This window comes from Mytilus californianus, unplaced genomic scaffold, assembly GCF_021869535.1.
Source record: "Mytilus californianus isolate M0D057914Y unplaced genomic scaffold, xbMytCali1.0.p SCAF_8, whole genome shotgun sequence".
Taxonomy (NCBI): domain Eukaryota; kingdom Metazoa; phylum Mollusca; class Bivalvia; order Mytilida; family Mytilidae; genus Mytilus; species Mytilus californianus.
Window position 1 is genome coordinate 10,887,738 of NW_026262734.1, and position 27,611 is coordinate 10,915,348.

Sequence of the window (27,611 nt, forward strand, 5' to 3'; positions counted from 1 at the left end):
AATGCTTTGGGTTTTGATATAAAATCCAAAAACTGAATTTACCCCTATGTTCTTATTTAGCCTTGTGTTCAAGAGTATGGATCTCTCTGAAATTGTACTGCAAGGTACCATACCACAAAGGGAAGGCTGGGATTGATTTGGGGGTAATTGCTTCAAAATGTTAGGAATTAGGGGCCAAAAAGGGGCAAAAAACAAGAATTGTTCTAGTTTCAGGACAATAACTTGTGTGTAAGTGTATAGATCTTTATGAAATTGTACTACAAGGTTCCATATCACACAGGGAAAGCTGGATTTGAGTTTGGAAGTAATTGCCTTAAACGTTTAGGAATTTTGGGCCAAAAAGGGGCCAAAAAACAAGCATTTTTCTAGTTTCCAGACAATAACTTGTGTTCAAGTGTATGGATCTCTCTGTGTCAGAAACCTATGCTGTGTCAAATATTTAATCACAATCCAAATTTAGTGCTGTAGAATTAAGGTAAATATGTAGTTTTGAGAATAGAAAATAGTACCAGAAATGTCGGTTTTAATTATTATAAAGCAAGAGAGTAATACACCGATCTAAAAGTTATCTACATTCAAACATAATTTTATCAAGTTGAAATAAAAGAAATAATGCCATCTGAAGATTATTGTTAATGTATCATATATCAAGGGTTGTTTCAATTTTATAATTACTGTGTAAAATCGGTTTGGAAAGATATAGAGAAAATTGTCCATGACAGAGTGGCAAGTCAGTCATAGTATAGAGTATAAAGGAAATCACTTTAGATTAAAAAGGAAATAGCAAAAATGACAAAAAATAATGTTAGTTCTGTCTATAAATAAAGGCAACAGTAGTATACCGCTGTTCGAAACTCATAAATCGATAGAGATAAAAACAAATCCGGGTTACAAACTAAAACTGAGGGAAACGCATCAAATATAAGAGGAGAACAACGACACAACAAAAACACAGCATTAAAATGTAACACACACAGAAACGAACTATAATATAACAATGGCCATTTTCCTGACTTGGTACAGGACATTTTAAGAAAAAAATGGTGGGTTGAACCTGGTTTTGTGGCATGCCAAACCTCCCGCTTTAATGGCAACGTCAAACACAACACCAAAACGACAACATCACATGACAGGACCACAATACAAATAAATGGGACAACATATAGGACAAAGAAACACACGAATAATATCTAACAAAAGTACTAGGCTTAAAGTTCGATACACTAGACGTGCGTCTCATCCACACAAGACCATCCAGTGACGCTCAGACGAAAAAAGCTTGAAAGCCAAAACAAGTACAAAGCCGAAGAGCACCGAGGACCAAAACTTCCAAAATGTTGCGCCTAACACGGCCAGGGTTTTCTGCATGGGACAAGAACATCCTTATTATTTAGAATAATTTATAATTTTACAAACAGTAAATTTTATAAAATGACTATATAATAGATATACATGATAAAACCGAAGTGGGGACTAACTACAGAATAAAAACGGATACATTACATAAAACAACTTAATCCAACATATAAAAATACACAGCCGAGTTAGCCATATAAGCTATGTATTTGTTTCTACGCATTAAAAGTCCTTGTTGTGGCGCGCCATTTTTGTCAAAAAACGTGACATATCCACCCCGCTAAATTTGAATTGAAATGAAACAAGACATAAAACAGAAGACAACATTTAGAAGATTTAAAATACACAGAAAACTAAAGATAAATCTACACGAAACCCACAAAACCCGGAAAAAGATCATGTGCTCTGAACGTGTAAGCAATTCTTGCTTCAATTTGTTTATGGATCAGGTGATTGGAGATTAACATATAAAAAGAGGAAAAACATACTCTACTGCTCATAACATGTAAACACAACTCGAATTACAGAAAATCAGGGTTATGTAGAAAAAAAAACGTAATTTCAAGGTCAGTAAAACGTCGTACCGACGTAGAAAATTATGTAAGGAAGACTTACTTGATACCATCCATTTCTACGTTAAAATAACGTTAGTCTCTAATGAAAACGCGACCAAAAATTACTATCAAGTTAGTTGTACTGACGTCCATTGGTGGCCTGTTGGGCTGAATTCCTGTCCCTATCCAACATATCCCCGTCATAATTTCCCACCCTTCATTCCGGTCGACTCATACCTTGCAGAACTTACTTATTGTAATTATTGTTAACTTGTTCTCATCCTAAATATGCATGAAATATTTGCCAATAGACAGAAAGCATCAATTCATCAATCAACCAATCAATTAAGTTGTTTCTATTTATTATAAACGTATATCGTAATAACATTGACGGTACAAATTTTACTGAACTAGTTGTGTATTTCGTAACAGAGATATATCTTACGTACTTTTGTTACACAATTAAACACATATTTTTACACATTACACTTTGTTATCATACCTGATAAAAGCCTTCTGAAAAAGGTTAGGAAATATGGGTGAAAGGAAAGTGGCAGTGGTAAATTATTTAATTTCTTATTACTTTCTTAATTTATATGTTAATCGACCGGTCTAATATTTTTGTATTGGACAAATACTTATCGAGAAAAATACAGTTATTGTGTAGTATCTGCGAATCTATTGATGTGTCAAATACATGTGTTAATGTCAAAAACTGTCACAGTCAAAATAAGTTTACATATGTTCTGTATGTTAAATATTTACTTTGTTTCCTCATATGCATATGAAAAAGAAACGGAATTTTATTCTTAATGAAGCAGGCATTCAATGTAAAAACTTCCCTTTTATTTCAAAGTATGAACAATTTATTTGGTTAATGTCATGTGAGTCTGAAAATGTTAATATGTCAGTGTCAAGATTTATAAGTACTTGTTTTGAAATAAGAGAAAATTTGCATTCCAGTAACTAACTAAATATACATGTAGAAGTGATGTTACAGTAGTTTATTTATTTTTATGTATATGAGAGGGTTAATATTCTATTTTATTTATTTTCAAACACCATCTTGTATGGAGTATAGTTATTTAATCATTTATTTTTAAGGTAATATATCTTAGAAATTATTGTATAGTTAATACTATATATATATGTATATGCTCGGAAACGGGTCCTTTAATTGGATTCCATGAATATTCTTATTCTTCGTATGAAAGATAGACCTTTAGGATAAACTGCTACTGAACGTTAAGCAAACAGAAATCAATCAATATTTAGGGCAAACGATAGAGAGAAATCTTTTCACATTATTTTTCCTTGTAACTGTGAAAAACTTGTATTCAAATGTACAAAGTCATGTGATATGAACTCTCGAAATAGGCAGAGGAAAATATATCTGCATGATTTACTGTTTGAGCTATAACAGTTTAATTATTTCATGTTCTCTTTCTTCTTCTTCTCCTTTTTGGCCGATTTTGATATAACATGTTTTAAACAGAACGCCATCCATTACAAAAGAAAAAAAAGATAGGGGTCACATGCTAATTCATTTTAGCTAAAATATTTAGATAAATTTGCACCCCTGTAATAATTTCCGACGTGCATTAATACGAATTAAAGTCATGAATTGGAATTAGAAAAATTAACAGTCCTCATTTACCTATATAATTTTATTCCTTTTTAGTATATATTTTTCACGTTTGTGTATCCTTTTTTCTTTTGCAACTGCTTTCAACTTAACAAAACTATAGAATCCTGGTGTAAAAAATAACAGTTAGAACTATTGCATAGAAAACAAAGTGTATGAAACTTATTTCGACGGAAAATCTTCCCCACAGAATTGTTTATTATCTGTCATCATATTAAATGAAACCTGTTCATTCTTTGAAATAACTTGGAACTGATATTGATGAAACTTTAAGCTAAATGGAACATGCTGGTCGTATATGTGAGATAATCTCATCAAAATCAGAGGCCCCTTATGGAGCTTCGTGTATGATAAATGCATAGACTTACAAGTATCACTCCAAACGTTGCTTGTCAGGTCCACCTCCCTTTTTAAATTCCTGGATCTGCACCTGTAAATATCATAAAATTGAGAATGGAAATGGGGAATTTGTAAGAGAGACCACAATCTAACCAAAGAGCAAAAAACGCTCTTGTTTAAACTTTTGAACATTTGCATAAACATATAACATGCATGTGCACACAATGCAACTTATTTATAATACATAAATTCTACCATTATAAAACTATTATGATGTTGTATTATTACCAATGAAACAACGGTCCGCTCCCCAAGAGACCAAATGACATAGCAACTATTATAGGTCACCGTAACCTTGAACAATAGACTATCTACATAGACAATTTTGTTCAGTTTTAGGGAATGTAAAGAACACTTTATAAAATTCGTTCGTCACGAACGCTTTTCTGGATTTACATTTATCAGTGACGCTCAAAGATGTATAAATAGGTAAATACGTGACAAAAGTGGGTATGAAAAAAATACCCAAATTGAACGTGATATTTCAGTTTCATTAAATTTTGTGTTTTCTTCTTTAAAATAGAAGAGTAAACTACTTGATATCTTTTTGAATGTACAAAATGGTAAATAGACTTGATGAAGGTAAATCCAGAAAAGCGCTTCGGACGCATGAAATTTATGACGTGTTGCTTTCATTTTTTACAGCACTGGGTCGATACCTCTGCTAGTAGACTATGAGTCCCCGAGGGTATTATCAGCTCAGTAGTCAGTATTTCGGTACTGACATGATTTATAACAAACCTTTCTTAAACTCTCCGTTTATAAATTTTGAAATTATAAGGAAACTAAGGTTTCCCTCAGGCAAATTTGACCTTATATGGATTTGGCTATATTTTTATGTCCTTTTTGGTCATATAGCTCTTCAACTGTTTCGGTTCTTATACATCCTTGGCTTTCAAATATTCGGCATTTGGCGTTCCTGATGAAGGTAAATCCAGAAAAGCGCTTTCAATTGCACGCATGAAGTTTATAACATGTTGTTTTCATTTTTAACATCTCCCTTGATAAAATTTAGAAATAATTTGGAGACTAAGATTCAAACTACCTCAGACTAAGTTGACCTTTGGTAAATTTGGCTATTTTTGTAAGCCCCGTTTGCTCATATGGCTCTTGACGGGTTTAGGTATTCAAACATCCTTAGTTTTTAATGTTTAGGTCTGAGCGTTCCAGATAAAGGTAAATCCAGAATAGCCCGCTGCATAATCGTTACTTTGATGTCAATATCCAAATACAATTGATTTTGAATATTTGGATATTTCTTTTTTTTTTCATTCAGTTGCTTAGAAACTCTTTATTAAAAGATGCGATTTAATATTATATCTTCATGAATTGAAAAAAAAATAAATAAAAGTAACCTCCTACTGTTAATTTGATTTAAATTTAATTCATGTACATACGTTTTTATATAGTTTGTTTGTTTTACATGATAATAATCGGGTTTATACCTTGAATCACGTGAATGGAATAGATAGAAATCTATTGTTGTGTAAATAGGTCATTAAGACTATACATTGGTTTGTGTTAGGATAAAAAAAGGGGGCGAGGAGTACAATTTTGTAGTTAACCATCTTCAACATTGGATATATATAATATATGTACATTGTTGGAAAACATTAAATTTATCTGTAGCCAGTAGGCCTACGAGCTTTAGAAAATGGACGAAATGCGGGGATCGCCGAGCTTTTCTCCTGTTTTGTAGCGAGTAAAAATACATTTTATGTTTTCCTACAATGTACATATATTGTATATATCCAATGTTGAAGATTGTTAACTACAAAATTGAACTCCTCGCCCCACCTTTTTTTAACCTAACGCAAAACAATGTTTAGTCTTACTAACCTATTTACGCGACGATAACTACATTGCATTTTTTTTTATCATGTTATATTATTAACACCCGGCACTTTACGGTTTAGTTGTTTAAATCCAAAAAGTTGTCTTTGATTTTTCAGAGTTTAAAAGCGGGCTTCGAAGAGAAACACAAAATGAAATATTCACATGTCCGTTTGCTCAATATGAAAGCGGAGTAACAGGAGACTTTATTTGACAATTAGAAATAAAGCAAAAATTTATTTGTGTTCGTGTTATTTGTACAGTAGCTGGCTGATTGCAGGACAAATGCTGTAAGGCAAGCTCTTGGCAATGAGCGAATAAACTGAAACGCCCGTTATGTCTTCAAACCCAAAGAAAATTTTATATCGATAAATAATTCAATAATTGATTCCCTTAAATATTGTTTGTTACCTTAAGCTTGATTTGTCTCTGTTTAATCGATTTACGAGATTTGAACATCGGTAACTTACTGTCGCCTTAGCTGATAAGACATTGTTGAAACATGTGTTGTGTGTTTACAGTAATCGGTATACTACCGCCATTTGAGCAAGTAATTTAGCAATCCTCCCCTTTTCTTCGATCCCACAAAAAAGCCCAAGCGGTACACGAATAATGCACTATGTAAATAAAGTAGAACAAGCTTGTATAAATACAAAGAAACGTTATTATCAAAGAGACATAACAGTTATAGCATTATTAATCACAGGTCCGCCTTGACTGAGAGAGTTAGAACCTTACTTTTTTCATTACTTTCTTGCCTAATCAACGGAAAAGATGGAAAATTATGTTATGAATCATGACATAAAACAAAGCACTGACCACTGAGGTAACATTTGTCTATGCTAAAAACTTTTAGACATGGATTGCTTTAGCTATATCAGGCTGTACAAGATCGTAACCTGTGTGTGTATGTTAACTTCTAAACGAATTTTGATGTCCTGTTTCGCTTCATGACATTTCATTGAAAGTATACACACCATGCATGTATCTTACTTTTCATACCATGGTTACTAAACCTATTCTCGAAGAACATCTTAAACTTCAATATTAGAGTTTTAAAAAAAAATTCATTATGTACTAGTAACATATTCCAAACGTATTGTTAAAAAAGATGATGGTTGATATGGAAGTTTTTTCTTTGTTTTTCCCTCTCTGTTAAAGATAAGGTGTATATGTTTTCCCTCTCCTTTAAATATGAGGTGTATATTTTTTTCTTTGGTTTCCACCCTCTCCTTTAAATATAAGGTCTATATGTTTTCCCTCTCCTTTAAAGATAAGGTGTATGTGTTTTCCCTCTCCTTTAAAAATACGGTGTATATGTTTTCCCTCTACTATAAAGATAAGGTGTATGTGTTTTCCCTCTCTTTTAAAGATACGGTGTATATTTTTTCCCTCTCCTTTACAGATACGGTGTATATGTTTTCCCTCTCCTTTAAAGATACGGTGTATATGTTTTCCCTCTCTTTGAAAGATAAGGTGTATATGTTTTCCCTCTCTTTTAAAGATAAGGTGTATATGTTTTCCCTCTCCTGTAAAGATACGGTGTATATGTTTTCCCTCTCTTTTTAAGATAAGGTGTATGTGTTTTCCCTCTCCTATAAAGATACGGTGTATATGTTTTCCCTCTCTTTTAAAGATAAGGTGTATAGGTTTTCACTCTCCTTTAAAGATACGGTGTATATGTTTTCCCTCTCTTTTTAAGATAAGGTGTATGTGTTTTCCCTCTCCTATAAAGATACGGTGTATATGTTTTCCCTCTACTATAAAGATACGGTGTATATGTTTCCCCTCTCTTTTAAAGATACGGTGTATATGTTTGCCCTCTCCTTTAAAGATCAGGTGTATATGTTTTCCCTCCCTTTAAAGATATGGTGTATATGTTTTCCCTCTCCTTTAAAGATAAGGTGTATATGTTTTCCCTCTCCTTTAAAGATATGGTGTATATGTTTTCCCTCTCCTTTAAAGATATGGTGTATATGTTTTCCCTCTCCTTTAAAGATACGGTGTATATGTTTTCCCTCTCCTTTAAAGATATGGTGTATATGTTTTCCCTCTCCTTTAAAGATACGGTGTATATGTTTTCCCTCTCCTTTAAAGATATGGTGTATATGTTTTCCCTCTCCTTTAAAGATACGGTGTATATGTTTTCCCTCTCCTTTAAAGATATGGTGTATATGTTTTCCCTCTCCTTTAAAGATACGGTGTATATGTTTTCCCTCTCCTTTAAAGATATGGTGTATATGTTTTCCCTCTCCTTTAAAGATACGGTGTATATGTTTTCCCTCTCCTTTAAAGATATGGTGTATATGTTTTCCCTCTCCTTTATAGATATGGTGTATATGTTTTCCCTCTCCTTTAAAGATAAGGTGTATATGTTTTTCCTTGTTTTTTCCCTCTCCTTTATAGATAAGGTGTAAATGTTTTCTTTGGTTTTCGAATCTGATATGGACTACACCAGCGTGCTAAGTTACATGCACAACCCTTGAGTCATTCAAACAAGGTATGCAGGGTTTCCAGATACGATAGATAATGACATCGTTTTAACCAGATTTTAATGGAGAACAACTGCACTGTATATATGTGCACCTCCCGACGCACGGTTTTCCACAATGTTTTCCTCTCATCGAGTATGTAAATAGTCAACGGTACGATAATAATCCCCTGGGAGGCCTGTATTTTACCAGAAGAAGAAGTCAGTCATCTGTCTTTAAGCTATGTTTTTGTTTCTACGTTTGTATTGAAAGACCTTGTTGTGGCACGCCATTTTTGTCCAAAAATATGAAATATCCGTCCCGCTAAATACGCCATTTTCACATTTAACTACGCATGTCTAATCTAATTAGCCAAACTATGAAATCACGCGATAATTCCCGAGAGTTCATCAACTGGGGGCTAACTAACGGTGATAAGCATACAGTGACCATGCAGACTTGGAAAAAACAATCATCTGATTAAGTGTTTGCGTTTACATGACCATGCAAGCAACATAAGCATTATTTGAATTAAAATATTAAAATTATATTGACGAGACAACTTTATTAACAATGACACATTAAAAGATTTTAAAACAGACTACTGCTGTGTTGTTGGTTGCAGTAATTTACGATTTGATATGCCGCCTGGCTTTAATTGTACCTTTAATTGTCACGAATTCACGCTGAGGTCGTTCACTTAACAGGAAGAATAAATTAGATAAATGAGCGGGACTCACTTCATATACATAGTATTAGGTCATAAATTAGGAAGTCAATTAACACCTTAGCCATGTGGAATCCTCGTTTTACCTTGTACAATCTCACCAGGTGACAATTGATAAAAACGTACCCTTTTCTATACATACAGTTACTGAAAAAGGGCGACCATTTGATTAATTTATTCAACTTTTGAACACAATTATTTCCTGCATTTTGTGTTGCAGACTATTCTTTTCCATCCTGCCTTGGTCATAATTATTTATTTTTAACTCCTATTAGAATATTAATTTTTTAAAATCTCCCCTCAAAATCAAATAGTCATCCCCTAACACAGATGTTAAAAATGTTAACCCTGGTACCTAATTTACACTGATATGTCTTATGGCAAGTACGGTTAATGCCACTGGGAATATTTTAATCATTTTGGAGGGGGGTCATTCAGCAATTTGATCTTATTTTATGGCAAAGCGTGGTAAATACAGGATATTCAATTACTTTTAATGGCATGAAGAATGATAAAGTTGAAAATATGTAGAAAATTACTCTGTCCGCTGGCACTGAACCTCTGCTTAGACGAAGTCGATCATAAACATAGCTTAGAAATTAAAATTGTATTGAATGCATTGTATTATAGTGTGATGTTTGAAAATTGAAGATAAACCTGTATTTCTGATACGTATTTAAAAACTGCCTTATATATCTCACTTTATTATCATGACCGTCTAAAACATCACTGACGCGGAAATATTTGAAACAAATGTACATAAAAATAAGAAGATGTGGTATGAGTGCTAATAAGACAACTCTCAATCTAAGTCACAATGTATAAAAAGTTAACAACTACTAGTATAGGTCAAAGTACAGTCTTCAACACGGAGCCGGGTATGTGTCTACTACATGTCTATTACAATTAACAGGAAAGTGTTCTATTTCATGTTATATGCCATGTATGCTAAACAATATAAAACGCATGGTGACTCAATTTTTTCTGTTGGTATTCCAAGCTGAAAGCATTTTATAAGAGCTATCTGCTCACATTTTATCTTGAAATTCTATCATTCATTTTACCTTCAAATATTCATATAATGATACCTTAAAAATGTTCTCTGTATAATCCAATCAAAATGTTTCATATTTTCACAGCCTGTACCTTAAAAACAAACTCGGTGACCTTTCATTGTGTTTTTCATATTTTTAACATATCACAATATATACTACATCTTTGAAAAAGGATATAAGGAAAAATTCTATCAATTTTCGTTTATACTTCCATACTACCATTAGTGGAAATTTCGATTATTTAGTAGTGCCGGTAACTTGTCCCTGTACCCATAAAATTTCATGCAATAGTCACCTTACAGTAACCTTTTTTTGTTTAAAAGAAAATTAAAAGTTCGAGTCTATGATGCTAAACCTATATGTAGGCCGTAACCCTTTACATGCATGTAACAAGAAGATGTAAAATCATATTTAAGAAAAACTGCGAATTGATACTGGAACAGAACTGAAATTAAATGTATTTCTGATGTTTATGTTGTTTTCTTTTTATCAAAATAATTTTCTCTTTTCGCGCAGTAAGCAAAAGAAAGCAATTACAAGATTAATACTTTTTCAAAACCATTTCACTCATAAACACAACTGTTATGAACTCTTTACAGCAACAGGATGATTTATTTTTTCGTTTGAATTGTTTTGTGTCAGGACCTTTTAGAGCTTTCTATTCGGTATGGATTTTCTCATTGTCGATGGCTGTATGGTGACATATGGTAGCTTTCATCTGTCATTTGGCTCTGGTGGATAGTTGTCTCGTTTGCAATCATACCACATCTTTTTATTTCAAATTTATGTTATTCTGTGTATAAACGGTCAAACTATTTATTCTGAATATATAAAATAAACGATTATTAATATCTTAAAATTAAATAATCTCCAGCATACACCAAGAGAGAGAGAGATGTGTATTATCGGTTGAATTATTATTGTGTTGCTATATATCAGAGTCAATTTGATGTAGCCCCCTGTCACGTATGATATCGTTAGTTATCGCGGGATTTAAACTCAAACGCGCATAGGATTTAGAGATCAGCGTTGATAATTCGCTTATGTGAAACTGGTCTATTTGAATTGAACTTAAACAAGACATAAAACAGAAGACAAAATTTAGTAGATTTAAAATACACAGAAAACTAAAGATAAATCTACACGAAACCCACAAAAACCGGGAAGAGATCATGTGCTCTGGACGGGTAAGCAGTTCTCGATTCAATGTTTATGGATCAGGTGATTGGAGATTGTCATATAAAAAGAGGAGAAAACATTCTAAACTCTGCTCATAACATGTTAATACAACTCGAATTACAGAAAATCAGGTCAAAACACAGTCAAAACTTAATATCTTATAATGAGTAGCATTATGAGGAGAAACGACGTAAGTATAACTTCATTTCATTTGACTAAACAGTACGCTATTTTGATGTTGTTGTTACGTCTGTTTATGTTATTGTTAGAAAAAAACTACGTAATTTCAAGGTCAGTAAAACGTCGTACTGACGTCGAAAATTGTGTAAGGAAGACTTACTTGATACAATCCATTTCTACGTAAAAATAACTTTAGTTTGTGATGTAAACGCGACCAAAAATTATTATCAAGTTACATTGTACTGACGTAATTGTGTTTCCTGGAATATGCTCTCTGTATATAAAAGCATCCTTATAACAATTCTCTAAGGAGTCCATTGATGGCCTGTTGGTAAGCTGAATTTCTGTCCCTATCCAACATATTCCCATTTTCCATTGGCAGTCATAATTTTCCACCCTTCATTCCTGTCGACTCATACCTTGCATAACTTACTTATTGAATTTTTGTTAACTTGTTCTCGCCCCAAACATGCATGAAATAATCAATCAATCAATCAATCAATCAATCATTCAATTTATCGATTGAATTGTTTCTATTTATTATAAACGTATATCGTAATTACATTGACGGTATCAATTTTGCGCTAGTTGTGTATTTCGTAGCAAAGAAGTATCTTACGTACTTTTGTTACACAATTAAACACATATTTTTACACATTACACTTTGTTATCATACCTGATAAAAGCCTTCTGAAAAAGATTAGGAAATATGGGTGAAAGGAAATTGGCAATGGTAAATTATTTTATTTCTTATTACTTTCTTAACTAATATGTTAATCGACCGGTCTAGTATTTTTGTATTGGACCAATACTTATCGTGAAAAATACAGTTATTACGTAGTATTTGCGAATCTATTGATGTGTCAAATACACGTGTTAATGTCAAAAACAGTCACAGTCAAAATAAGTTTACATATTGTATGTTAAATATTTATTTTATTTCCTCATATGATAGACCTTTAGGATAAACTGCCACTGAACGTTTAAAGCAAACAAAAATCAATCAATATTTAGGGCAAACGATACAGAGAAGATCTTTTTACATTATTTTTTCCTTGTAACTGTGACAAATTTGTATACAAATGTACATGTGATATGCACTCTCGAAATAGGCAAAGGAAAAAAAATCAAACTGTTATATCTCAAAAAAGTAAATCATGTTCCCTTTCTTCTTCCTCTCTTTTTTGTGCGATTTTAATATACCATGTTTTTGCATCCATTGCAAAAGAAAAAAATAAGGGTCACATGCTTATATTGTTTTTTGCTAAAATATATAGATAAATTTTCACACCTGTAATAATTTTCGACGTGCGTCAATACGAATTAATGTCATGAATTGGAAAATTGGAGGTAGAAAAGTTAACAGTCCTTATTTACCTATATAATTTTATTCCTTTGAATATATTTTGCACGTTTATATATCCTTGTTTTTTGCAACTGCTTTCAACTTAACAAAACTGTAGAATCCTGGGGTAAAAAACAGTATGAAAACTATTGCATTGGAATAAAAGTCGACGGAAAAAACTTATCCAACTATCAGAATTGTTTATCACCTGTCACCATATTATATAAAACCGGTTCATTCTTTAAAATTACTTGGAACTGATATTGATGAAACTTTAAGCTAAACGGGACATGCTGGTCGTATATGTGAGATAATCTCATCAAAATCAGAGGCCCTTAAAGAGCTTCATGTATGATATACACAAAGACTTTTTACAAGTATCTCTCCAAACGGTGCTTGCCAGGTTCCCCTCCCTTTTTCAAAATCCTGGATCCGCATCTGTGAAAGAGGGACAGTCAAACTCATAGATCGAAAACAAACTGACAACGCCATGGTCAAAAATAAAAAGACAAACAGACAAATAATAGTACAGATGACACAACATAGAAAACTAAAGACTAAGCAGCACAAACCCCACCAAAAACTGGGGGTGATCTCAGGTGCTCCGGAAGGGTAAGCAGATCCTGCTCCACATGTGGCACCCGTCATGTTGCTTATGTTATTACAAATCCGGTAAATAATCTAATTCAGTAGGTCAAATTCGTGAAAAGGGAAGGGTATTGTAGTTACGACATAAGGAACATATTCGATATCATCTGTGAAACAGTTATTCCATAACGGTCAACCAACTCGTGATGCCGTCCGTAAAATTTACGAAGGGATGATTTCAACTTCACCATTTGGAACTCTTGGTTTAATAGCTTCCTTGTGAGCAGCAATCCTCTATCAAGGAAATCATGATAGGAAATACAAGCCCGGGAATATCGTATCAACTGGGAGATATATACTCCGTATCTATCACTCTTGTTTAAACTTTTTGAACATTTGCATATACATATAAAATGCATGTGCACGTAAAGTAACTTATATATAATACATAAAATCTACCATTATAAAAATATTAAGATGTTATATGATTTCCAATGCAGTAACTCTCCGCTCCACAAGAGACCAAATGATGTATAGCCAGTATAGGTCAACGTACAAACTTGAACAATAGACTATCTACATAGACTATTATGGTTCAGTTTTAGGGAAAGTGTCTTCAGAAGATTCCGATAGTTTTGCAAAAATCCTGATAATAGCAGTATATACTTGAATATTAAAAGGACACTTCACAAAGTTCGTGCGTCACATGCGCTTTCTGGATTTACATTTATCAGTGACGATCAAACTCAAAAATTTGAGAGCCAAGGATGTATAAATAGGTTAATACGTGACAAAAGTGGACATGAAAAAAATACCCAAATTTAATGTGATATTTCAGTTTCATTAAATTTTGTGTTTTCTTCTTTAAAATAGAACTACTTGATATCTTTTTGAATGTACAAAATGGTAAATAGACTTGATGAAGGTAAATCAAGAAAAGCGCTTCGGACGCATGAAGTTTATAATGTGTTGCTTTCATTTTTTACAGCACTGGGTCGATACCTCTGCCGGTACTGACATGATTTATAACAAACCTTTCTCAAAGTGTCCGTTTATAAATTTTGAAATTACAAGGAAACTAAGGTTTCAACTCCCTTGATTTGGCTATGTTTTTAGGTCTTTTTTGGTTATATAGCCCTTCAACTGTTTCGGTTCTTATACATCCTTGGTTTTCAAATATTCGGCTTTGAGCGTTCCTGATGAAGGTAAAAACCAGAAAAGCGCTTCGGACGCATGATATTTATAGCGTGTTGTTTTCATTTTTAACATCTCCGTTAATAAAATTTAGAAATAATTTAGAGACTAAGATTCAAATTCTCAGGAAAAGTTGACCTTTGGTAAATTTGGCTATTTTTTTAGGCCCCAGTTTCTCATGTGGCTCTTGACGGGTTTAGGTATTCAAACATCTTTGATTTTTAATTTTTGGGTCTGATCGTTCCAGATAAAGGTAAATCCAGAATAGCCTAATGAAAAATGAAAATGAAATATTTCTATTTTCCATTCAGTTCCGTAGAAACTATGTAGATTTTATTTAAAGATGCTATTAAATATTATATTTTCATGAATTGAAAAAAATACATAAAAGTAACTTCATGTTAATTGACTTAAATTTAATTCATGTACATGCATATTTTATATAGTTTGTATGTTTAACATGATAATAATCGGGTTTATATCTTGAATCACTGAATGGAATAGATAGAAATCTAGTGTCGTGTAAATAGGTTAGTAAGACTGTACATTGTATTGCGTTAGGATACAAAAAAAAGGGGGGGGGGGGGGGGGGGGGGGGGGGGGGGGGGAGGAGAACAATTTTTTAGTTAACCATTTTTTCAACATTAGATAAATACAATATATGTACATAGTAGGAAAACATAAAATTTATCTGTAGCTTTAAAAACTGGACGAAAAAACAGGCTCGCCGCGTTTTCTCCTGTTTTGTAGCGAGAACACATTCAATGTACATATATTGTATATATCGAAAGTTGAAGATGGTTAACTAAACTAGAGGCTCTTAAGAGCCTGTGTCGCTCACCTGTATCTACTGTGGTTTTGGAAATCATGTAAAATAAGGTTAAAATCATAATAAATAGTATTAGATACTCTAATAATGATTGAGGCCAAGTTTGGTTTAATTTGACCAAGTAGTTTAATTAAAAGCCGGTCATCCCACAAGTAACTTATCTTACAATAGTTACTCAAGACCCCTTATCATTATTTAAATTAGTTTTTAAGTTGTGACCTTTAAAAATTGTTTTTTTTAGAATTTTCCCTTAGACTTCTAAAGTAAATCCCTATGTTCTATTTTTAGCCAAGGCGGACATGCTGGTTGGATGGCAGGGTCATCGGATACATTTCCTCTTTTTTGAAGTTGAGGTGTATATGTTTTCGCTCTCCTTTAAAGATAAGGTGTAAATGTTTTCCCTCTCCTTAAAAGATGAAGTGTTTATGTTTTCCTTCTCCTTTAAAGATAAGGTGTATATGTTTTCTCTCTCCTTTAAAGATCAGGTGTGTATGTTTTCTCTCTCCTTTAAAGATCAGGTGTGTATGTTTTCTCTCTCCTTTAAATATAAGGTGTATATGGTTTTTTTTTAAGGTTTTTTCCTTCTCCTTTAAAGATAAGGTGTGTATGTTTTCTTTTTCTGCTTTAAGTTTAAGGAAGGTGTATATGTTTTCCCTCTCCTTTAAATATAAGGTGTATATGGTTTTTTTTAAGGTTTTTTCCCTCTCCTTTAAAGATAAGGTGTATATGTTTTTTGTTTGTTTTTCCCTTTCCTTTTAAGATAAGCTGTATATTTTTTCCTTTTTTTAAAAGGGGCCTCGGTGACCGAGTGGTCTAAGTAGTTAATCTTTAGCCGGTCAACACTGAGGTTGTGAGTTCGAACCCCGCTCGTGCGGGTGCACTCGTCTCCAATCTTAATTGAATAGGATTGTCAGTTTTCCTATCGAAAGTCGGTGGTTTTCTCCGGACACTCCGTCTTCATCCACCAATAAAAACTGGTCGTTACGAAATAGCCCATAGGCGGAGCTTAAAAGTGGCGTTAAAACACCAAAAATAAAAAATAAAATCTTTTTAAAAGATAAGGTGTGTATGTTTTCCCTCTCCTTTAAGTATAAGGTGTATATGCTTTCCCTTTCCTTTAGATATAAGGTGTATATGTTTTCCCTCTCCTGTAAAGATAAGGTGTATATACTATCCGTATCCCTTAAAGCTAAGGTGTATACTATGTTTTTCTTATGTTCTTTCCCTCTCGTTTAAAGATAAGGTGTATATGTATTTTTTGGTTCTTTCCCTCTCCCTTCAAGATCAGGTGTATATGTTTTCTCTCTCCTTTAAGGATAAGGTGTATATGTTTTTTTTTTGTATTTCCCTCCTCTTTAAAGGTTTATATGTTTTTTTTTCTCTCTCCTTTAAAGATAAGGTGTATATATTTTTCTTTGTTTTTTTTTCTCTCCTTTAAAGATAAGGTGTATACATTTTTCTTTGTTTTTTTCCTCTCCTTTAAAGATAGGGTGAACATGTTTTTTTTTTCGTCTCCTTTAAAGATAAGGTGTATATCTTTTTCTTTGGTTCTTTCTCTCTCCTTTAAAGCTACGGTGTATATGTTTATTTTTGATTTTTTCCTTCTCCTTTAAAAATACGGTGTATATGTTTTTCTTCGGTTTTTCATTCGCCTTTACAGATAGGATGTATATGTTTTCCCTCTCCTTTAAAGTTGAGGTGTATATGTTTTTAATCTCCTAAAAAAATAAAGTGTATATGCTTTCCGTATCCCTTAAAGATAAGGTGTATAATATGTTTTTCGTATGTTCTTTCCCTCTCGTTTAAAGATAAGGTGTACATGTATTTCTTTGGTTCTTTCCCTCTCCCTTAAAGATAGGGTGTATATGTTTTCCCTCTCTTTTAAGGATAAGGTGTATATTTTTTTTTTGTATTTCTTTTCCGTTTAAAGGTGTATATGTTTTTTTGGGGTTTTTCCCCTCTCCTTTAAAGATAAAGTGTATATAATTTCCCTTTCCTTTTAATAAAAGGTGTATATGTTTTCCCTTTCCTTTAAAGATAAGGTGTATATATTTTCTTTGTGTTTTTCCTCTCCCTTAAAGATAAGGTGTTTATATTTTTTTCCCTCTCCTTTAAAGATAGAGTGTATATGTATTTTTTTGCTTTTTCCGTCTCCTTTAAAGATAAGGTGTATATCTTTTTCTTTGTTTTTTTTTCCGTCACCTTTAAAGATAAGATGTATATATTTTTCTTTGGACCTTTTCTCTCCTTTGAAGCTAAGGTGTATATGTTTATTTTTGATTGTTTCCCTCTCCTTTAAAGATAAGGTGTATATGTTTTTCTTCGGTTTTTCATTCGCCTTTAAAGATAAGATATATATGTTTTTCCTCTTTTTTAGAGTTGAGATGTATATGTTTTCCCTCTCCTTTGAGGATAAGGTGTTTATGTTTTCCCTCTCCTTTAAAAATAAGGTGTATATGTTTTCCTTCTCCTTTAAAGATACATTGTAAGGTGTGTATGTTTTCACTCTCCTTTAAATATAAGGTGTATATGTTTTTTTTTAAGCTTTTTTCCCTCTCCTTTAAAGATAAGGTGTATATGTTTTTGTTTGTTTTTCCCTCTCCTTTAAAGATAAGGTGTATATGTTTTTTTGTTTGTTTTTCCCTTTCCTTTCAAGATAAGTTGTATATGTTATCCTTCTTTTTTAAAGGGGCCTCGGTGGCCGAGTGGTCTGAATAGTTACTACTGTAATCACTAGCCGGTCAAATCTGAGGTTGTGAGTTCGAACCCCGCTCATGCGGGTGTACTCGTCTCCAATCTTAATTGACTAGAATTGTCAGTTTTCCTATAGAAGGTCGGTGGTTTTCTCCGGGCACTCCGTCTTCCTCCACCAATAAAAACAGGCCGTTACGAAAAAGCCCAAAGGCGGAGCGTTAAAACACCAAAAATAAAAAATAAAATCTTTTTTAACGATAAGGTGTGTATGTTTTCCCTCTCCTTTAAGTATAAGGTGTATATGTTTTCCCTTTCCTTTAGATATATGGTGTATATGCTTTCCGTATCCCTTAAAGATAAGGTGTATAATATGTTCTTTTCCTCTCGTTTAAAGATAAGGTGTATATGTATTTCTTTGGTTCTTTCCCTCTCCCTTCAAGATAAGGTGTATATGTTTTCCCTGTCTTTTAAGGATAAGGTGTATATGTTAGTTTTTTTTTTTTTTTTGGTATTTCCCTCCTCTTTAAAGGTTTATATGTTGTTTTTTTTCTCTCCTTTAAAGATAAGGTGTATATATTTTTCTTTGTTATTTCCTCTCCTTTAAAGATAAGGTGTATACATTTTTCTTCGTTTTTTTCCTCTCCTTTAAGGATAGGGTGTACATGTTTTTTTTTGTTTATTTCCTTCTCTTTTAAAGATAAGGTGTATATCTTTTTCTTTGGTTCTTTCCCTCCCGTTTACAGCTAAGGTGTATATGTTTATTTTTGATTGTTTCCCTCTCCTTTAAAGATACGGTGTATATGTTTTTCTTCGGTTCTTTCCCTCTCCCTTAAAGATAAGGTGTATATGTTTTCCCTCTCCTTTAAGGATAAGGTGTATATTTATTTTTTTGGTATTTCTTTCCCCTTTAAAGGTGTATATGTTTTTTTGGGGTTTTTCCGTCTCCTTTAAAGATAATGTGTATATATTTTTCTTTGTTTTTTTTCCGTCACCTTTAAAGATAAGGTGTATATCTTTTTCTTTGGTCTTTTTCTCTCCTCTGAGGCTAAGGTGTATATGGTTGTTTTTGATTGTTTCCCTCTCCTTTGAGGATAAGGTGTATATGTTTTCCCTCTCCTTAAAAGATAAGGTGTTTATGTTTTCCCTCTCCTTTAAAAATAAGGTGTATATGTTTTCTCTCTACTTTAAGTTTAAGGAAGGTGTATATGTTTTCCCTCTCCTTTAAATATAAGGTGTATATGTTTTATTTTAAGCTTTTTTCCCTCTCTTTAAAGATAAGGTGTATATGTTTTTTTGTTTGTTTTTCCCTTTCCTTTCAAAATAAGTTGTATATGTTATCCTTCTTTTTTAAAGGGGCCTCGGTGGCCGAGTGGTCTTAGTAGTTACTACTGTAATCACTAGCCGGTCAACACTGAGCTTGTGAGTTCGAACCTCGCTCGTGCGGGTGTACTCGTCTCCAATCTTAATTGACTAGGATTGTCAGTTTTCCTATAGAAGGTCGGTGGTTTTCTCCGGGCACTCCGTCTTCCTCCACCAATCAAAACAGGCCGTTACGAAAAAGCCCAAAGGCGGAGCTCAAAAGTGGCGTTAAAACACCAAAAATAAAAAATAAAACCTTTTTTAACGATAAGGTGTGTATGTTTTCCCTCTCCTTTAAGTATAAGGTGTATATGTTTTCCCTTTCCTTTAGATATATGGTGTATATGCTTTCCGTATACCTTAAAGATAAGGTGTATAATATGTTCTTTTCCTCTCGTTTAAAGATAAGGTGTATATGTATTTCTTTGGTTCTTTCCCTCTCCCTTCAAGATAAGGTGTATATGTATCCCCTGTCTTTTAAGGATAAGATGTATATATTGTTTTTTTTGGATATTTCCTTCCTCTTAAAGGTTAAAATGTTTTTTTTTTCTCTCTCCTTTAAAGATAAGGTGTATATATTTTTCTTTGTTATTATTTTCCTCTCCTTTAAAGATAGGGTGTACATGTTTTTTTTGTTTTTTATCCGTCTCTTTTAAAGATAAGGTGTATATCTTTTTCTTTAGTTCTTTCCCTCCCCTTTAAAGCTAAGGTGTATATGTTTATTTTTGACTTTTTCCCTCTCCTTTAAAGATACGGTGTATATGTTTTTCTTCGGTTTTTCATTCGCCTTTAAAGATAAGATGTTTATATTTTCCCTCTCCTTTAAAGTTGAGGTGAATATGTTTTCAATCTCCTTAAAAGATAAGGTGTATATGTTTTCCCTCTCCTTAAAAGATAAGGTGTATATGTTTTCCCTCTCCTTAAAAGTTAAGATGTTTATGTTTACCCTCTCCTTTAAAAATAAAGTGTATATGTTTTCCTTTTCCTCTAAAGATAAGGTGTGTATGTTTTCCCTCTCCTTTAAAGCTAAGGTGTATATGTTTGCCCTCTCCTTTCAAGATACGGTGTGTATGTGTTCCCTCTCCTTTCAAGATAAGGTGTATATGCTTTCCCTCTCTTTTAAAGATAAGGTGTATATGTTTTTCCTTGTTTTTTTCCCTCTCCCTTAAAGATAAGCTGTATATGTTTTCCTTCTTCTTTAAAGATAAGGTGTGTATGTTTACCCACTCCTTTAAATATAAGGTGTATATGTTCTTCCTCTCTTTTCAAGATATGGTGAATATGTTCTCACTCTCCTGTAAAGATTAGGGGTATATGCTTTCCCTATCCTTTAAAGATAAGGTGTATAATATGTTTTTTTACGTTTTTTCCCTCTCGTTTAAAGATAAGGTGTATATGTTTTCCGTCTCCTTTAAAAATGAAGTGTATAATTATGTGTTCCTTCTCAGTTAAAGATAAGGTGTGCATGTTTTCCTCCCAATTAAAATCCAAGGTTTATATGTTTGCCCTCTCTATTAAAGATGAGGTGTATATGTTTTCCTTGTCCTTTAAAGATAAGGTGTATATGTTTTTCCTCTCCTTTAAAGATAGGATGTATATGTTTTTTTTTCCCTCCTTTAGAGATAAGGTGTTTATGTTTTTCTTTGGTTCTTTCCCTCTCTTTTAAAGATAAGGTGTATATGCATTTTTTTTGTTCTTTCTCTCTCCTGTAAGGATAAGGTGTATATGCATTTTTTTTGTTCTTTCTCTCTCCTGTAAGGATAAGGTGTATATTTTGTTTTTGGTATTTCCTCCCCTTTAAAGATAAGGTGTATATGGTTTTTTTTTAAGGTTTTTTTCACTCTCCTTTAGAGATAAGGTGTATATGTTTTTTTTTAAGATTTTTTTCTCTCTCCTTTAAAGATAAGGTGTATATGTTTTTTTGTTTGTTTTTCCCTTTCCTTTAAAGATAAGGTGTATATGTTTTCCCTCTCCTTTAAAGATGGAGTGTATATGTTTTTTTTGAAACAATGAAGGATTCGAATTGATTAAGGATGAAATAAATATTGGGCCATAAGTTATCTGAAATTAAAGATCAGTAATTTTAATAAATATCCGATGAACGATTAAGTTTCAAATACAAATTAAATCTCAGACGCATTATATCATTATGACGTGACAACTGTACACTCTATATATATCCTGCTTGGAACTCAACCGACACGTTGAGCCAGGTTATTAAAATGATTTCTAACGAGATAGTGCATTCCATAGTTATTTTACCTGGAGACATTACTTTGACTGTTGGCCGACCAGTATATGTCCTTATTTATAAATGCGACATGCTTGGTTGATATGAAACAAGTGCTAACTTAATTGTTTTTTGGTTGACCCAACCCAACCAAGGCTCAACCCTGCGACCTTCCGCACTCGAGGAAGCACAATAATGGGAATCCTAATTGAAAATTTAAAGAGGGTTTTCTGATATCAAAAGACATAGTTTTCATTAATCATCATCCTCATCTGGCATTGATATGAAAACACTGTCATGGTATTTTAACTGTACTAGTGTTTGTGTACCATCTAAACAAATTGTGTATAAAGGACAACAAATGTTTGCCGTTACTGGAAAATCGAAATGATAGACATTACTAATCAAATGCAGTTTGTAAAAAATAAAAATTAAGATGTGTTATGATTGCAAATGGGACACTTTTCCACCAGAGACCTTTTGCAGTTTGTAAAAAATAAAAATTCAGATATGTTAGAATTGCAAGTGGAACACATTTCCACCAGAGACCAAATGACGTGAACAAAGTGCTGTTTATGACTAAAATTAACAAGTGGGCCATTAAGTAAATTAGGTAAATTCAATTAATGAAATCAATTCAACAGGATAGCCATTTTAAAACCCTCTCTTTATAGGTTAGATAAAACATGACGAAGTATTGTCTGACCAATTCATAACATATTTACACCTTCGAGTGACATAACAAAATTAGCCTCTCATTGTAATAATCAAATTTTGATATAAGCTCACTTTAAATGTTAACATGGTTAGTAAAATGGCTGTAAATCATTGTTAATGGTCATTTATATTAAAGGAGACATGACACGATTTTCAATTTGTGTTTCAAAATGTTTATTTATACTTAACTTTCCCCAAAAATACATCGATAGCAATATAAGTGTCAACTATTTAGGAAAATATGTATTTTAATGAGATTTTAATGCAACGATTTATCGACCTGTCAAATATGCATATTTCCATCCCGGAAGTCACTCAGAACGAGGCTAATACGTCAGTGGTTACATTCATTTATATTGACATATGGGTACAGCACAAATTTAGTTTCGATTATTATCCAACAAAACGCATGACAGTGATAAACAATGATTAAGTGTGATGCCGATGGATTCAACAATATAATTAAAAAGAATATTGACATGATATCTTCTGTTTTTTTAATGATACGCAGACTTAGAAGGTGTAAAGATGGGACTTTTTATCAAGCCCAAACTACACTTCTTTTCGCACACTTTCATTAGGATTCCAGAGTTGGGGTCTCGGGTGCCATGCCATGAGTTCATCATAGGTCACATGTGTACGGTACAGATGATTGAGTTTCGCAATCTCAGGTCTCGTTTGATGTTGCAAACTTCAAGTGTCACTCCACATGGGGGAGACATATAGTGATTACGCAATATTACTTCATAAGCTCTTTGTGTACATCCTGGATGTTGGTTTTGCCGAGGGCACAGGTGAGATTGGAATATATTATTGTTGTGTACAGAAAACAGGTACAACTACCTGATCATATATGTTTAATGAATACCTGTAGTACGACCATACAATACCCTACGCACTACCAATTAAATACCCTAACCCGTGTTGATAATTAATATACAACCTGTATATAGATCTTATTTTTATTGCTTCCGATCTTTAGAATATGCAGATATAAAAAGGTTTATAACAGGTGAATTTTTTAATTGACTTCTTGAGATGGAAAAGTAATATTCTTGTATGCTTGCAAGTCTATAACTTCATAAGAAATTGTTAGACATAAAGCATAAAAAGCAAACAAGGAAATGATGCGAGAATGTGAATCATAAGTCTTTTACATTCTTTTTCTGACACATTCCCTATTTCCATTCTCAATTTTATTAATATTGAACACCGAATATAATTATTGACAACTATTAAGTTGGTAAAGGTTCAGATGATGAAAAACATTTCTTTTTAAAATGGTAACTTTATAATAAATGAAGAAAGTGTCGTTTACCGTACGGCCTCCAATAATGAGAAAACCCCATACCGTATATTCGGCTATAAAAGTTCTCAACGTGAAAATGTGAAACAATTTTAACGAGAAAACTAACTTATTTATAACAAAATAATTTCCGTAGAAAAAAATTGACAGACATGAATCAACGACAACAACTGATCTATATGCTCCTGATTTAAGACAGGCACATTCAAAATGTGTCGATGGTATATGTTTGTGAGCGCCTACGGTACCCTCTCCCCCTCCCAACGTGTGACAGTAGTCTTGCAGCAGTACATAAGAACTATAAAAACCGGTCTAACGCAAAAGATCGGTACGAAGTAGAGAAACCACTAACGTTAAAACAATAGAGACAACGCACAAATACTGTTAGCTAGATCAAAGCCAAGTACAGCTAATACACAACTCATGTTCTCGAAGACTGAAGTATGTTACATGTAAACATTTTCCTGCTTAGTCCGATTGAAAATCTAACATTTATTCAAATGACCCCTTTTAGAAAAAATTATTTTGAAAAAGAACATTATGTGTTGCGAATATTTTCCTGGACTCAAAAGCGTTTTGCTGGTAGCAATAAACAAATTGATTGCTAAATGATATTTCGAAGAGAGAGGTGGAAATAAGTAAATTTGAATTTACTTTGTGTAATTCCTTAAATTTGAACTTAGATTTATAAGGGTCTGGATGGAATAGCATACTTTAGAAGTGTAGTATAACTATATTAATTATTTCAACATAAGATAGTTTTTCTTAGAAATGTATGATTTTTAAAGGTAAATAACATAACACTTGACTAAATCACACTACAGGTGCCTTCTTACCTTTCACCTGGTCATGTATGCTATAGGTGTCAACATTTAATCGCTAAAACAACAGCCTCCAATAAATGTTTTGTATTGTGTAATTTTATACATTAGGTGAGACGTAAATAAAATATTGAATTGAATTGTTTACATAAAAGGGGGAAAGTAATAAAATTGTTAATTGAATATCCTAATGCAGAAATAGTGTGATAAAGGATTTTTCACTATACAAATCCTTTGTGTGATGTATGGTTTCCAACCAAAAAAATTATAAGCATAACTTTTGGTGATAATTTATACCTATTAAAAGTCTCTATGTAATAAAAAAAATAAAATAAAAACGGACACTTTGCGAACGCCTAATTTGACTTTTACTATCGTCTTTTTCCTGCTTCTGGCGCACACATAGTTATAACATTACCGTAATAGAGAGAAAAAACAGAACAATTTGATCATCAATAATTAGAAATTTAAACTTTCAATCATGATTAAAAAGTAGTTTTATTTAAATGAAAAAATGCAGAAAGCGGTCTATTAAATTCATTCATCAGACAAACCAAATATGTATGGTAACAATCCGATCGGTATTGTCTGAAAAATCGTCGTTTTTGGACTCTTCGCATGAAGAATTAATATCCTTTTCTTGGTTATTTTTCACACACAATGTCTTTATAGTTTGTCAGTAATCTGGAAAAGTGCTGTCAATACCGTCCATAGTATATCGACATCGTCCAGTTAAGAGACATGTTCCCAGCTTGTAACCATTGACGTTAGCACGATCACGTGATCGTTATCTAATTAAAAATCATTCTTAATGACAAGCGCTTGATTCTTTGACTAGAAAAATGCTGATTTATCAGGTTTTGACCAGCAAAATTGTACAAAACATGTTTTAAGACTAATATTTATTAATTTAATAAAAAAAAATTTTTTTTTAAAAATCGTGTCATGTCTCCTTTAATGGAATGAAAGAGCAATGAAATAGTTTTGTGGTAACAAAAAAGGATAAATGATTCAATAATGGAGATGTTTTCTGCTTCAGGTAAAATTTAATCTTAAATTTCTAGAATTCCTTCATTTTAAAAAGCACACAATGTTATCAGTGTATATACATCATCTTTTCTTAAATTGTATAATTTTTGATAATGAAAAAAACTTCATCAATGAATTTTAATTTACAATTATTTCAACATCAGATGCGTTTTTTTATTGATGAATATATTGTTTTTTTTCAAAAACTTTCTTTTATTTTTTATCAACAGTCATTGATTCTTAAAACATTGATTTTAAGGTCTCGTATAAAAATTAGATTAAATACTACATGTATTTTACCCACACCTTTGCCCCCTTTTCAACTTTTTTTTTACGGGGGTCTATATATGTACCATTAAATAACATTTACAATGTTAAAATCTCTACTTAAAATTCTTTAAGTTTATAGTTTTATAGTTATATTTGATTTCATTTATTGTGCAATGTATATTAAATAATCTGTATATAACTTTGTAGACAAGTACGTGACACTTTGATAAAATAAATGATTATTATTATAATAATTAGACAAACAAAATGATTTTGTTTTTCATGTTTTTGCTCTTTTCCTTTGGAAATTGCCTTGGGGAATTGTACACTTCTTTAGAGCAGTTTTTAAGAGTTCAGTTTTATAATTAATCTACAAAGAAAATCATTCATGTATAGCATTTTATAGTGCATGGAAAGCCATGTACTATGAGAAATAGAATGGAAAATACGGATTTACCATTGAACGAGAATGGGTGCGTATGTTCTAAACTATGAAATGAATGTTTTTTAGATTATCATATATTTTTACAGGTAACTGGGTCAAATAAAGGGATTGGATTTGGTATTGTTCGGGCACTATGCCAGAAATTTCACGGAGACGTGTTCCTAACTTCTAGAGATGAAAGAAGGGGACGAGATGCTGTTCATGAGTTGGAGAAAGAAGGATTATCACCAAAGTTTCACCAATTAGATGTAACAGACAAAAAAAGCATTTACATAATTAAAAACTTTCTTGAGAAAACTTACGGTGGCTTAGATATACTCGTAAACAATGCAGGCATAATGATACCATTTCATACAAAGGAGGAAGGCAACAAAGTAATCGAAACGAATTATGTTAGCGTTGTCAACATTTCGGAAGCACTTTTTCCTCTCCTTAGACCAAATGCTAGAGTCGTCAATGTTTCAAGTAGATTGGGCAACTTTACAGCTTTTAATATGAAAGACGAGACAAAAATGAAGTTTGCCAATCAAAATCTTACAGTGAAAGAACTTACTAGTCTTGTTTGGGAATACTACAATCTTTTTGATTGTCCTAACTTTAATCCTAAATTATATATTGGACAGTTTGCGTATGGCGTATCCAAATTGGGACTCAACCGGTTGACGAGTATATTACAGCGTAATGTGTCGGCCGATCAGAGACAAATTTTGATTAATTCATGTTGTCCTGGGTATGTAGACACAGACATGTCCGATCATAAAGGCTCCCTGACGGTAGATCAAGGAGCTGACACTCCAGTCTATCTTGCACTTCTGCCAGCAGACGAGAAATCCATAGCAGGTAAAATGGTTTGTGAAAGGGTGGTAGTAAAGTGGGATGAACGGAACTTACAGCCTAATCCACAGATAAAGTCTATGGTGCCTTCAATGAAAAGTTTGTCATGACTGCATCCTATGCAAAAAAAAACAAAACAATGTCAATACAGTACAGCAGGCAATATTAAACCAGCATAACTACTGAATATGATTCAACAGCATGAAACTTTAGCTACAAAACGATTAATGATTATAACGAATAAATAAATGAACATATTATAAAAAAAAAAAATATATGTTTTTAAATAAAAATGATTTAAAGAAAATGCTGTTTACATAATACAACTAATGCTTTTACTATAAAGTTCTAGGTTTTTGCTTTCTGTCGAGTAATGTGACTGTCTCGAAAAAGAAAATATGATAAAAAAAAATTTAAAAGAACACGTTATACATTTCATGCGTCCGAAGCGCTTATCTGGATTCACCTTCATCAGGAACGCTCAATGCCAAATATTTGAAAAACAAGGATGTATTAGAACCGAAACAATTGACGAGCTATATAACCAAATT

General features: G+C 32.5%; 2 protein-coding genes across 2 annotated transcripts in view; one reads left to right on the forward strand and one right to left on the reverse strand.

Annotated features, from left to right (window-relative positions):
- Nucleotides 1–27,611, reverse strand: part of LOC127711453 (fibrillin-1-like) — a gene marked incomplete at its 5' end in the record, with an annotated part of 283,783 nt that overhangs the window by 73,307 nt on the left and 182,865 nt on the right. The gene's annotated exons all lie outside the window — the stretch shown is intronic.
- LOC127711454 (carbonyl reductase [NADPH] 3-like) lies at nucleotides 2,399–27,293 on the forward strand. Its single transcript, XM_052217523.1, has 2 exons — nucleotides 2,399–2,469; nucleotides 26,313–27,293. Exons 1-2 carry the CDS (start codon nucleotides 2,446–2,448, stop codon nucleotides 27,168–27,170), a joined length of 882 nt encoding a protein of 293 aa, XP_052073483.1. The 5' UTR covers nucleotides 2,399–2,445; the 3' UTR covers nucleotides 27,171–27,293.